Below are 13686 nucleotides of genomic sequence, written 5' to 3'. Positions count from 1 at the left end.
GTGCACAAAAGGAGAGGGCTCCGCTCCACACAGTGGCTGCTGGGAGGGAGCACCAGCAGCCACTCAGTTGGCTTCCTTCTTTGGCTGTGAAACCTCTGTACTCTTGAGCTGCAGCTCCCACCCTTAGCAGTCCCCCAGTGTAATGGCAGACTGTGCAGTGCTGTTAAAAGGGAAAGCATGGTGTCTCCTTCTCCCCTCCAGCTCCTTGCAGCTTCCTGGGAAAGGCTAGCCTGAGTATGGTGGCATAACAGGCACAATTACTGTTCTAGGTATGTCTTCTTTATTTAGGATGGTCTGTATAGTAGGACTGAGTCCAAATATCAGAAACCTCCTTCCTGGGCTCTTTAGTTGAGCCAATAATCCAGAATTTCCAGTGTCTGAGATGCCCATTGTCTGGGTTTTTTAAAGGGCTTCAGGTTGTGCCTTTGGCTGACCATGGATCAAGTATTGATTCCTGTGCTGCTGTGAAAGTTCCTTTTTTTTTCCTAGGGGTACAGAAGGACAGGAAAGGATGTGTTTGGCTTTTCTTTGATGTTCCTGTGTTTGAGAGGGAGACTTTTGCCCAGCAGCCTTCTGATGGATATGTAGTCGCTCAGTGCACATGTTCTTTGTTAAGTACAAGCAAAGCTTGGGTTTGATCTCCTGGGGATGTGTTGTTAAGCTGGGATGTGCTAGGAGAGTCTTCACTGAGCTGCTGCAGTTGCAGGGAAAGTTCATTCCTCTTTGTGGTCTTTATTTATTCTGTTTCTGGACTGAAGTCACCCAAAAAAGATGAACATTGCATGCCCTATCGATTTCTCTGTCACTTTTCCCAGACTGTGCCTGCACTCTGCCTTCCCTGATGAAAAGAGCATTTAATTTTGTGGGTGCTCAGTAAATCTGAGTCAGAAATTCCCTTGACCTTGCTCCCAGGAGGGTCCAGCAAAGTTCAGCAAGGATCTGGTTTGTGGGCTGCCACGAAACCAAGCCTCATCTTCAGGCACATAAAGGCCTGCCAGTGAATTCATCAACAACCAAGCAGATGCCAGCCTCCAAGGTTGGCCAAATATTTTGCTGTTGCAAAATTGCAGACTTTCTGGGCTTTTTGAGGATACCTTCCCCTTCTGAGGTACTGAAGAATAAGGAGTGATTGCTTTATTGCATGCTTACCTTGCAATAATCAGCCAGAGGTAGGGCTGACAGAGGGTAAGTGCTGAGAAAGCCACTCTCCTTCTCCTCAGGTCAAGGCAGGAAAATGTTCTTCCTCTGTCAGGGCACAGGCTACACTTTGCTGTGCCCATTCTCTGTCCTTGTGTGGTCTCCAAGGCCGAGGCAGGGTTGAGAGGGCCTTTTTGGTATGGAAACTGTTCATTAGTGATTCTTAGAAATAAGTCCTGTTTTCTCCCAATTTTTATTCAACTTGGATTTATTTTTTTTTTCTTCCCATTTGGTGGCACTGCATGCCCTTCCTAGGAGGATAGAAAACCTGTGACTAAAGGACTTACAGCTGAGCAATTTTCCTTTCTGGAAAGAGTGTGCACTGTAATCCAAACCCTTGCCTCCATCCTGATAAGCTGTCTGGCTGAGCTAGCACCTGCTGTTTATTTCCCAGTAAACAGTACTTGTTGCTCTAGAAAGCTTTTTAATCATAACATTAAAACCTGAACAGAAATGCCATCCATACAGTAAACTCCAGCTGCCTTTCTTGCAACGCTCAGGGAATGGTCTTGCCGAGTGATGGGCATCCAAATGCAAATAGAATTAACTTTGCAGCCATTCATTTGAAATTGCTCTTGAATCATTCTGAAGTAAATTCCATTTGAGAAGAATTTGCTTCAGGTCTCGCATGAAGAGATAATGGTCCAATATATTATCATCTAAGCTATAATAGCTCAAGTCTCGCAGTTCAGATATATACTGAGTTATATGCTGGGCTGATGAGAATTAAAGCTTCGTATATAGTAATAAAACTAGTGATCTAGAGATGAATAGATTGGTGTATGGAGCACAATATTTTCCTGCCACAGATTAGAGCAGGGATACTAATCCATAAAAGGGGAAATATACCATTAAATCTCTCTTTTCACATGTTCTGCATGGAGAGCTATAATATGTACAGTTTTACAGGCAAATGCATGAAAAGAGTAAAGACCTTTCCTAACATCAAAAGGTTCCTGACTTAGTCAAAGATTTGTTTTACCTTAAAAGAAAACTGAACTAAATTTAAGCTTAAATTCCTACGTGTGACAGCCCATGCCAGATTGTATCAATGCTGATTTCAGTGGCATTTCCCCTGTTCCTATAGATTTGCCTTTGACTTTGCTTTTAAAAAACATAGTTGTCAGATACTACAGAAGGCAAGTAAAAGTGTATCTGAATTTGGGCCAGCAACTAAAATAAAAATTCCAAATTAAGTTTATAGGTTAAAGTGTCTTTTAAAAATTTATTTTCTTAATATGAATGAATTGCATGACTGGAACCAGTTTAGCACTACCATTAATCAGGTCTTTTTTCTTGCTAATATAAATCAGTCAATAACAACAGATGGGCTGTACACTTTATTATGTGAAAATAAAGATAAATGTGACATACTACAGAAGTAAACTTGCAGCTCAAAGTTACTGAGCACAGAAGGGGATTTGTTACATCAGGGGAGAACAATGTGTGTCTTGTGTTTGTGTTTGATCAAAGTTGTGAGGGGAACTTGCTGCACATGACATTGGCATAATGATTGGAAATCAAGTATGTGAATTTTTAGTGTTTGTTTGTATCTACACTTCCAGATCACTCCCAAATGGTTTAATTAGCTTTTTTCCTCCAGACAAAAGAAAAAAAAATGTCTAGCTACTTAGGAGAGTTTAATAAGAGAGTTACAAAGTTTGCTGCTTTGTTGCACCGTTGGGAGATGAGCATTTTAAATAACCAGCGATAACCGTCAGGAAGATGCAGATCAAAGTCTCAGGCAGGATTTATCCCCTCATGCAGCAATGGAACACACCATGAGAGGCAATCCCCATCCAAATTATAGAAATTGGCTCAACAGGCCACACGGTGATAACAAAATCATCTCTGAAAAATCTAAGTCAGAATTTGTTTTTTGTATGGAGACAGGAATGACCTGTGTTTAAGTAGAGCTGGTCAGGAGAAACTGATGGAAGTGTTTATTTGGTTGTTAGAAACTGTGTCCTCATGAAAATACAGATTGGTTAGATTGCTCTGGTGCTACCAGGTCTTGTTCTCTAGAGAACTGCAAAAAATCTCAACACAGTCAAATGTCTTATATTGGCATTTTCTGTCAGATTTTTAGGAATATTTTGCTATATAATTACACTAACATTATAATTATGCTTGCATGTTGCTGCAAGCATTACAGTGAGAGCACGACAGTATATGGCTGTAATTCAGAAAATGAAATGCAAGACTTGGCTCCAATTTGTATGTTAAGGTTGATGGCTCAAAACCCTGTCCCAGGTCAGCAGCTCGATTGGCTGACTGTCCTAAGCTGTGACACAGCTGTGCCTGCTGTGATGTGCAAGCCATCATCAGGGGATTTATAAGGTTGTTCTTCCTCAAAAGATTCTCACCCTGAGAAGCAAGTGTCACAGCCTGGCACAGAGGAACTGGGGCTACACACCCTCTCTACCTGTAAACCACCATCCTACTACTTCAGCTGGTGTGCCTGGGTGAGAGGGGAGGGGGGCTTTGCCTCCCTGCAGCACCCGACCCCATCTCTTTGGGGGATGCAGGAAACACCAAGTGACTTCCCACTGTGGTTCACACAGGTGGATTAGGCCACCTGTTGCCTTCCAGCAGTGAAAAGCAGGAGCAAGAGTCCTTCAGTGCTAATGGAGGTAGACTAGCTTTACAGTGGGATTGCTGCTTTTTCTGCCAAACGCAGTCATGGTGATATTCTATATGTTCCTCTTGAGAAAGTGCTCTATAAAAAACCACCACTGTTGCTATTAACAGCAGCAGTATGAGGGCAGGGATTGAATGAGCATTCCCAAGTTTAAGAAGAAAACAAAAATTTTTCTTAGCTACTATCTTAAATTCTTTCTGAAAGTGATGGTTTTAAATGCTAGTTTCCAGGGACGAGGCAGCCTTTGAGCACTATTTGTGTGACAGTTTGTGAATGGTTTCCATCTATATCCCTAACATTTAAGAGTGGTTCAGATGCCTCTTGATAGAAATGAGAGAGTGTGGAAAAATAAAGCTGAGCTTTATTGTCGTTCAAGAGGAGTAAGGAGGAATCACAGCAAGAAGGCAGTAAGAAAACAGGCTTGTTGTATTGGACTCTGGGATGTCAGGTTGGTGGAGAGAAGCAGTCATCACCACAGTAAAAATATGAGACTTGATCATAATGTACTGGGCAGTACTTTGAATACCTACAAATAATACCTAAACTTTATAAGCCGTTACCTTCAGGAGGAAAAGCCAAAATCCACACCCATTTTCGAGTCTGATTAAAAAATAATTTTGAAAACCTCCTTTTCTTTTTTCTCTTTTGCAGCTTGCTGATCCCTCCTTTTAGACTTTCTAGTTATCTTTGATGAGGTGCAGTTAATTGGTCAGGCATTGTAATTATTGCCTTTGATAAGGCGCAGAAATTTAGTGGTGAAAATAAATACATTTGTTCTTCCAGTCACCAGAAATTAGTGAAGCAATACTTGTTTAATTATAAAACATATGTGTGCTTTGTTAGTTTCCATCTGTCTGCTTGCTGATTTGCAATTAAATGACCAGAAGAAAAAGATAGGTCCTGTGGCAATTCAGGGGAAATGATTCATCTCTAATGTTTCTGTCATGGATGTCATGGATGTCATGGATGTCTATGGAGCACCATGTGGGAGAGGGGAAGAGGGGAGATGTGCATGGAAGGGGATGAGGAATGCCAAAAAGCCTCTTGATTCAGTTCAGACATGTTTCATTGTCATGAAACCAAATGAGGACTCCCATTAGCTTACTGTAACTCATCTTTCTTTTTGGAAAAAAACAGGGAGTAAAATGGAGCAAGGAAGAAATCCCTAATGAGGAGAGGAAATAGGATTGCAGAGGAAGGAGGCTGGTCTGGTCAGAGTGAAAAGGAAACTGCAGAAATAAAGGAGGCATGGGAAAGTGATAAAAAATTAAATTTAATTTGAGTATCTGGAAATGATTAATTGGAGATGGAAATGGAAGTGTTATAGTGTGTCACAGATTTTCCCTTTGCTAGAAGAATGTCAGGCCTTATTTATTGGCCCTTTTTTTCTAGTTTTGAACCAGTTCACTTCTATTAACTCTCAGGGAGTGATGCAGTAGTGAGTCAGGCCTAATATTCCTTGTAAAATGAGACACCAAGAAGGACAAGAGTATTTTTAAATTAATATGAAGTGCAGTGGGAAATAAAAAAGAAAAAAAATGGTGAACATATGTTCTCTTCATAAACAGTTTAGGAGGTTCACAAAATGGTTTGCTCTGTAAGGTATTCCCATCAGTGATGAAGCCATGCAGTTTACCTTCATAGAGCTGCATGGATAGGTACCATGTTGCCTTCTTTCCCTCTGTCCTTCATCTGTCCCTGTTCCTTCTTGTCCTTCTGAAAAGCGGTATCTGGAAGGAGAGTTGTGCCCCTTGTAATTCTGGACAGGGTCTGCACAGGGAGGTCTCAGGTTTGGGGAGGGAGCCATCTGACATTTCATCTTCATCAAGACTGGCAGGGAGGAGACAGCCAGGCAGGACTTTCAGCTGGATGTTCCATGGAGTTTTATTGATCAGTGTCAGCATCTGTCACGAGGTATAGTGATAACTGTGCCAGAGGCAGAAAGGAGAGATTGAGTGAGGCCTTCAGGGCTGCCAGCTCACCACTGGTGGGTCTGTCAGGAGTTGGTGCTCAGAGCCTCTTGGATGTTCCTGTGCTCTGATGGCAGGTGGGGAGAAAGATGGGGAGAGGGTTATTGTCTGGTGCTTTGTGATGTGGAAGACTTCCTCTGCACAAAGGGGCAGAGGGGTTGTAAAAGATGATTTGTGAAGAGGGAGGGAGAAAGGGAAGTATGCACATTTGGTGTTTTCAGTCTTGTCTCTGCACAACGGATTCTTTTCCTCCTTCTACAGACTACTTTCATTGAATTCTTTACCAGCAGCACCAGAGAGATGCTGAGGTTCCTTATGTCAGTAGCATGTGTCCATGTTTGCCCAAAATGTCACCATGTCACAGGTTTCCTGCCCCATGCCCCAGCTCCCACATCCTCTCCATAGCAGAGACTGCACAGACCAAGGTTCTACTGACAAAGTAAATAAAGCATAGCTTGGCACCTTCATTAGCAGTCTTAGCAGGAGAGTCAGTGTATGAACAAAGAGGTACAGACTGGAGTTGCATTTAGACTTTTGCCCTCAGCAGATTTCAAATTGCTCATCTGATACAAAAGGTACTGTTTCCTATTTAGACCAGCCTCAGCTGGCAGTAGCTATTGCATGCACCCGATTATGCAGTGTGATAAGTCACTATTGAAAATGTGGCCTTGAAGCCTCTGAAAGTTTCTATTATTTCTCTTTATGGTTTTGCAGGCAACTCTACCAAGCACCAGCACAAAGCTTTATTGCTGGTATTGCTGATGATGGTAAAAAAGGCTTGATCCCAGACTGTGAATGTGCGCAGCCCTGTCACATCATAGAGAGGAAAGAATGTTCAGGATGTAAAGAACAGTTTCTTCCAGTCTGGAAACAGCAATGCATCTGAGCCTCAGTTTAGAAATGCTCCTAGGATAACATTTTATTTTAAAAATGATGCACCTTTTTTAATTTTCCTGAAGTTTTTGCAAGTATCTGCCAGCTGAATTTTGGTTCCTTCATTTTTCCTTTACAGATGATGACTTTTTTCATGAGCTTCCAGAAACTTTTCCATCCGATCCTCCAGAGCCATTGCCCCACTTCCTCATTGAACCCGAAGAGGCTTACATTGTGAAGAACAAGCCTGTGAATCTGTACTGCAAAGCAAGCCCAGCCACACAAATCTATTTTAAATGCAACAGCGAGTGGGTTCATCAGAAGGACCATGTGGTGGACGAGAGAGTAGATGAAACCTCTGGTGAGTTTGTGTTTTGTTGTGAAGGGATGAGAATGAACACCATTAATATCAAGCCCACTGTTGTAATCTAAGCTGTTTCATATGGCAGCTGCTTTTCTTTACTCCTGTTACAGCTGGGAATTCCACATCTGGCATTACAAAATGTTCCTGTCATAGCACAGGGGGGTGCCTGCATCCAAGTCAGCTAGTGGGACAGGAGTGTAGAGCACCCTGACCAATTCTGAAACCAGAAAACCAGGAGAAGCATGCACATGATGCATGAAATTCCTTTCTTCAGACAGGTCTACTCCCAGTTCACTTCCCCAGTGTCACAAATTCACAGTGGTTGCCCTGTGATGTTGTCACAGACTGAGAAGCACATTCTCCCCAAAGTGTCAAGGAGCAATTGGGTTGTTACTAGAATGATGCTTTCTTGGGGAGATATAAGAAAAAAAGGAGAAATTTAATCAGTTTTCAGCAAGAAAGAAGGAGAAAGCACACCTGGGCACACTTTAGAGCACTATTGATTCAGAGGAAGCACCTTGCTGTTATTCATTGCACTGCTCTGTAGAGCCTGTAAGAAGGAGAGAACTACAGTATCTTAGCATCCTTCCTCAGTCAATACCAGAAATCCCACTGACATTCATGGAAGTAAAACAGGATCCTCATACCACAAAAAAAAAAAAAAAAAAAAAAAAAAAAGAGGAGGGGGGAGGGTTAAAAACTTGAGTAATAAAGCAGTGTTTGGGAAGACTGGTAATCAATAGAGTCTGAGACACAGGCAAGGAGAGAGGCAGGACTTACTGCTGTTTTGATGGCCCTGAGAAATAACTGGATACCAAGCGAGAAGGTACTTTCCATTTGGGAATTGCACCACCACTTGGTCTAATTACTTAGAAAAATAACTCCACCAGATGTCTTGGAAGTCTCTTGTGAACCAGGTTTTATTTGTTTCAGCTCATTTATTTGCACAGAGATCAAAAGCATAAGCTTTTCTTGGTACTCTCACTTGAAAAAGGGAAGGTTGGTGTAGAAAGAAAGGCTGTTAAAAAAAAAAAAAATCTGTATTAGACTTGGGGCCTGTGTATTCATTTGTAAAAATTGGCTTTTCCATAAGTTGAGTGCAGGAGAAACACATGGAAAAAAAGAAATCATGTTGCTTAATACATCTTCAGGGGTTTTTATTCCATGGGAGCTCAAGGGAATGAAGATGGGCAAACAGAAGGACAGCTATGACTGTGTTCATTATTTAAGTTCTCATGAACATCACCGTTTAGAAACATTAATGTTTTTCACTACAGGTGAAATATTCATTCTTTTTCACAAAAATCCCACTTTGGGAAAACTTGGTGATGCTATAAAGGAAATTGAATTCTACAAGTGTAAAAGGCAAATCTTTAAAAGAGAAGCATCAGAATATTTCAGAGGACAAATAATTTGCATAATAAACAACAGCAATTATATGCAAATGGGAGCCATTATCAATTAAAGATTAATATCATCTACTGGTGTTCAGTGGAGGGAAGAGGGTGTCAAAAGCTGTGCACGTCAGATTATTAGCACAAGAGCCACAAATTTAGTCACACTAATAGCTTTTTAAAATGAAACTGTCATCAAAATCCCTATTTGTCAGTCAGCCTGGTTGTTGCCAGAATATTGGTTAATGCATGTTGCAGCTGCAGTGTTTGCACCTTCCTGTAGGCAGATTTGGAATCTAGGGCTTGTTGCACATAAGTAGTATATAAATGGGTAAAGAATTTAATTAAGGTTGTGGGAAAATAGTATTTTCTTTAAAACAATGGAAAAATATTCACTGCAGATTAAGCTGCCGAAAAAATTTGCAGGAGAATTGGAGGTGAGAATTCATTCTGGCACCTGAAGAAGGAGATATCAGCTTGGCAGCTTGCCCCAGTCAGGCTGGCAAAACCCGTGGACTCTATCACTTTTGAGACTATTTTGGTTTCTTTTGCTGTTTTTGACAATCTAGTGCAGTTGTAACCTAGGGCACAGAAGTAATGACTGAGCTGCCCAGAGGGTGGTGTAAGGATCCCTCTAGGTCCAAACCTTCATGCTGCTGATGCTGCCTTCTGACTTGTGGTTAGAGATGTAGGAGAAACTGTCCACAAACCAGATTAGGTCTAGACTTCCCATGGGTGACCTGGGGCTCTAAGGCATCTCACACAGTGTTTCTGCAGGGTCAGTTGTGTAATCCCAGCAACTGAAAACTGTGTGCTTCTTTCTTTCCTGGTATTTTACTCCTAAGGAGGAAGATATTCTGCTGCTGGGTTTGAACCAGGCTTTCATTTTTTAGGTAGACAAGCAAAGCAAAGAAAAACAAGGCAAACAGACAATAAAATATGAGAGGAAAAGAGTAAAGGTCACTTGTGCTTTCTTTTCTAAAGAATGGGTAATCAGGAAGAAAGTGAACTGAAATAAAGGTGTGATGCTAGCAGTACATCACCTTGGGATTGTAAATGATGCATGAAAGAGAGAAATAGGTTTTGATTTGCAAAAGATTATGTGTTCATGGACTTTGAACCTGTGCCCAGGAATGAAATCTATGTAGAGATGATTAACTCTTCTTAAAAGGCAAATTTGTTTGTGTCATTGAGAAGACCAGAGAAAACAGCACAGCAATAGCAATGGCACACAAGATGGAATGAGAGTGCAGCTAAGCTGTCCTTGAAGAGATCTGCTAGATAGAAATGTTATATGTATTTATTTTTAAGAGAGGAAAATTAATATTCATATAATTTTTCTCTGTATTTTTTTTCTTTGTGAAGGAGAGAAGGTACAAAACAAGAGTAATAGTTATATCTACTTTGCACTGTGGGGTTTTTTAAACAGTGGGTAAAGCATTTCTGTAAAGAACATGCTTGGGAACTCTGTGGGAGTTGTTGCCTTCTGGTTGGACAGGATGAGAACCATAATAGTGGCAGAGTGTTCTAGTACCACTTTATTTAATTAAATTAGCCTGAAGAGAGAGCCTTGCAAAATATTTTATACTGATTGAGTCTGAGAAACCTGAGGCTTTACACAGAAGATCATTACATTCTGTTTTTAAATCCTCAGAATCACTGGAATTCTTCTTCTTTATGGAAAAAGCTGAGTGTTTTCATAAAGAAGTCAAATGGGTGCTTTGGAAATGTCTAGTGTACATCTTTGACTCTTTCAGTTCCTATGTATATGAAATACAGGGCAGGGCATTGTCTTTTTTATGCCTTTATGTCTCTGGAATATTTTCCCATTAATGCAGAAAAAAAAAAAAAAAAAGAACACTGGTTTTAAAAAACAGAGATGAGAGTTCTTTTGAGGGAACACATTTGATTTTATGGCTGACTGTCATAAAAGATAACAGCAACAAAAATAAAAGGAGCCCTGTAGAACTGATGCTTTTGGGGGCAAGAAAATTCCATTGTTACAGGGCAGGAAGTTCAATAGCATCAATAATTGTTAGAGCAGTTTGTGCACATTTTACAAATTACTGTACCTCTGAAAATGACTACGGAAAAGATTTTCTTGCAATGAGGATGGAAAAACACTGAACCAGGTTGTTCAGAGAGGTGATGGATGCCTCATCCCTGGAAACATTCATGGCTGGGCTGGATGGGACTCTGAGCAACCTGATTTAGTTGAAGATGTCCCTGCTCATTGTAGGGCATTTGAGTAGATGACCTTAAAGCTCCCTTTGAACCCACACTATTCTGTGATTCTGTGATTTTTATTTTAAATGTGTGCTTTTATGGAGAAATGTTTTCCAAGACACACAGATCAGTTCTGAAGTGGTGGGAGAATTGTGAACATATAGAAAATCAGTGTCTTTCACCTCTTTCATTTGTCCAGAGGGATGAAATGCTGCTATATCAAACCCCACATCCTAGTGATGTACAAGACAAAAGCAGAAAAAAATCTGGGGCTTTTTTTTGTCTTTCTAGTTTGGATTTGCATTGTAATATTTTCTCTGTGACTATTAAGGTGAAATGGTCTATAAACCCTCTCTTGCCCTCTGCAATGACAGAGACATGTTCTTCTCTCTCCTTCAAGCAAGGAAAAAACATTTGTGATGCTTTAAGTGCTAATTAAAGAGACATATTGGGCAATTCACCCAGCATTATTGTTTGCCTACACTGTCTGTCTTCTTTTCCTGGGATGCAGAGGACTTGGGGACTTTGCTGATGACCCCCTCCTTTTGTCTGATTAAGAGAGTTTATCAAACTGCACTTGGAGTGGACAAATATGAACTTCTTTTCAGAGAGAAAGGTGACTTCCTTTTTTTCAGTTCCTTTACATAGCCACCACTGAAATTCCAACACTTACCTCCCACCATTACCTTTCCCAATTAGTAAAGTATTTTTGGATGACTTGCAGATCCAATGAAAGGAGACCGAGCTTTCAACATAGGGTCAGCATTGATCTGGCGAACAGGAGTTTGTTAACTTAAGCCATGGGTTTGGCAGCCTGTTGAGGGAGTTGATACCTAGCTATCCAAGTCTTTAATAGATCACCCTCTCAACAGAAAGATCAAGGATTGACATCTGCCCTTTTGCCTTTAAAACAGCTCTTACAAGATCCTGCAGCCAAGACAGCAGTGGGGAAGCCTTCACAGTCACTGTGCTCTACTGGCACCATGTAGAGAGGCAGGAAAATCACTTCCAGCACAAAATGCTCTGTTGCCTCATCTTCCTCTCTGTGTGTACATCTCATGAAAGCCATTTATTTTGGTGTTTGTCACACCACAAATTAGAAGGCTACATTGCACTAATGGCAAACAGTCATTGTTTAAGCTGGGACTTCTGATTGTACAGCGAAGGTCATCATACAGCCTCTCATTTTGAGAAGTTGCATTCATTTATCTTAGTATTTCTTATAAAAAATGAAAACCATTATTTCTTGGTATTGCATGTCTTTGAATAACAGAAAGAACTTAATTTGGCAGCCCAAATACAAAATTCCAGTGCCCCCAATCCCCAAGTAAGCAGAGCTCAGGGAGAGATGTGGAGGGATAATGTTTTACTCATTTCTTTTACCTCTAGATCTTCCTTTTCTTACAGCTGTTTTCTTTCTCTGCACATCTTTTTTACTTAATCTCTTTTTGCATCTTGACATGCTGTAGCCTCCTAATTCTCTATATTATTTCTGAAGAATCCAAAGGATAAGGCAAAAGCTATTTTTCTGAGCAAATGTGGCCAGTGTCCCTATTCACTTCACTAAATAAATAGCAAGTGATGCTGAATGCTGCCTTTTGACTCAGCCTGCAATATTTTGATTCTCTGGGGTAGAATACCTTTGGGGTTATGTTAGTAAGGGTAGGCACACATCATAAATAAGGATTGCTTTCATTCCACAATTGTCAGAAGTCATTTTATTTTCCGTTTATCATTGGATCAAATCCATTACAGACATCAAGCACCCATATACAAAATAATTATTTCTCAGCAACATATTGGCAATTTTTAGCTCTGCTCCTTCAATGCTCTGCCCTAATCCAGCTCATTTCAAGGAAATTTAAAAATGTGTCAGAGTATCTCTTCCCAAATACTCCTGTTAATAGTTTTGAGGTGTGGGTTAGAATTGATACTACAGTTTGTTTTCTTTCATAATTTGAAGTCTGTTCCCTCTCTGGAAGGTTGCTGCAAGTGAAACATGCTTATGTATGTATGGTGTGAAAGGCTGCAGGTGGTGCAGAATGAAGCACATAACTCAGTTTCTCCAAAGAACTGGAACTCTCTGGGGAAATACAGGCTCTTTACTTCCATAAAACATATCAAGAAACCCATGGGTTTTTTCCTACTTGAAATTTAAGTTGCAGACTTTTTTTTTTTTTGTCACTTGGGCCATCTTCTTTCTGCCTGTCACTCCCTGTGGCCTGACAGTCAGCTCTCCTGGGGTAGAGGAGCCCTGTGCCTATCAGTGCTGCAAGAGTTCTCTCTTCTCACAGGCTGCATCTTGGAAATCAGCTGCTGGGAATGTGTTTTCCTCTCACCCAGATCAAGGGAATACCCAACAACAAAGCTGCTGCAGACAGTATTTTCAAGCAAACAAAGTTTGCACTTTTATCTTTAGCAATTAGTATATTTGGATAGAAAAAAATAGCTATTTTGGAAGCTTCAGAAGAATACAGAGAGAGGCAGAGAGCCACAACTTTCTAGGATATGCTTTTAAAATAGAAGGAGTTTTTGATGAAGTGAGTGAAGAAATTGCTAAGGTCAGGACATACCTGAAGAAGGGAAATGAACTTTTGTAAACAGAATAAGACCACTGGACCAGATATTTGTTCCTGGCAGCAAATCTCATAGGCAATAACAAGACTCCCCCTAAGCCCAGGGAGATTCTCTTTTTGTTTAGAGGCCTGCAAAAGACTTGAGGGTTTTTGAGTTAAACTCAACTGAGTATAGGATTCACTTACAGTATGTGCATTAACATACCAATAATTTCTTATTTAATCAAACTGTTATATGTGGGGGCTTTGTCCCTCTAAGCCTTTGTAAAAGCTAGCCAGCTCTTAGACCAAGACATTTTTTTTTGTGTTCATAGCCATTGGGACCTGCCTGTCCTTCTGCCACTGCTGTCCTTTCCAGCAGCTTTTTCCCTGGTTGCCCAGCCCCCTATGCAGGCAGCAGCAGTGGACATCACAAACCCTCTGCCCTCCTGTTGCTAAGCTGACT

At 40.8% G+C, this 13686-nt stretch overlaps 1 protein-coding gene across 1 annotated transcript in view; it reads left to right on the top strand.

The window, feature by feature from the left end:
- Nucleotides 1-13686, top strand: part of UNC5C (unc-5 netrin receptor C) — a 243763-nt gene that overhangs the window by 148548 nt on the left and 81529 nt on the right. Inside the window, exon 2 of the mRNA XM_009101296.4 lies at nt 6821-7042. Within this exon, the coding sequence (XP_009099544.3) occupies nt 6821-7042 (222 nt within the window). The remainder of the gene's footprint in view (nt 1-6820; nt 7043-13686) is intronic.

The sequence above is a fragment of the Serinus canaria genome, chromosome 4 (assembly GCF_022539315.1).
Source record: "Serinus canaria isolate serCan28SL12 chromosome 4, serCan2020, whole genome shotgun sequence".
NCBI classification, from domain to species: domain Eukaryota; kingdom Metazoa; phylum Chordata; class Aves; order Passeriformes; family Fringillidae; genus Serinus; species Serinus canaria.
This window is presented reverse-complemented; position numbering and strand designations above follow the sequence as displayed.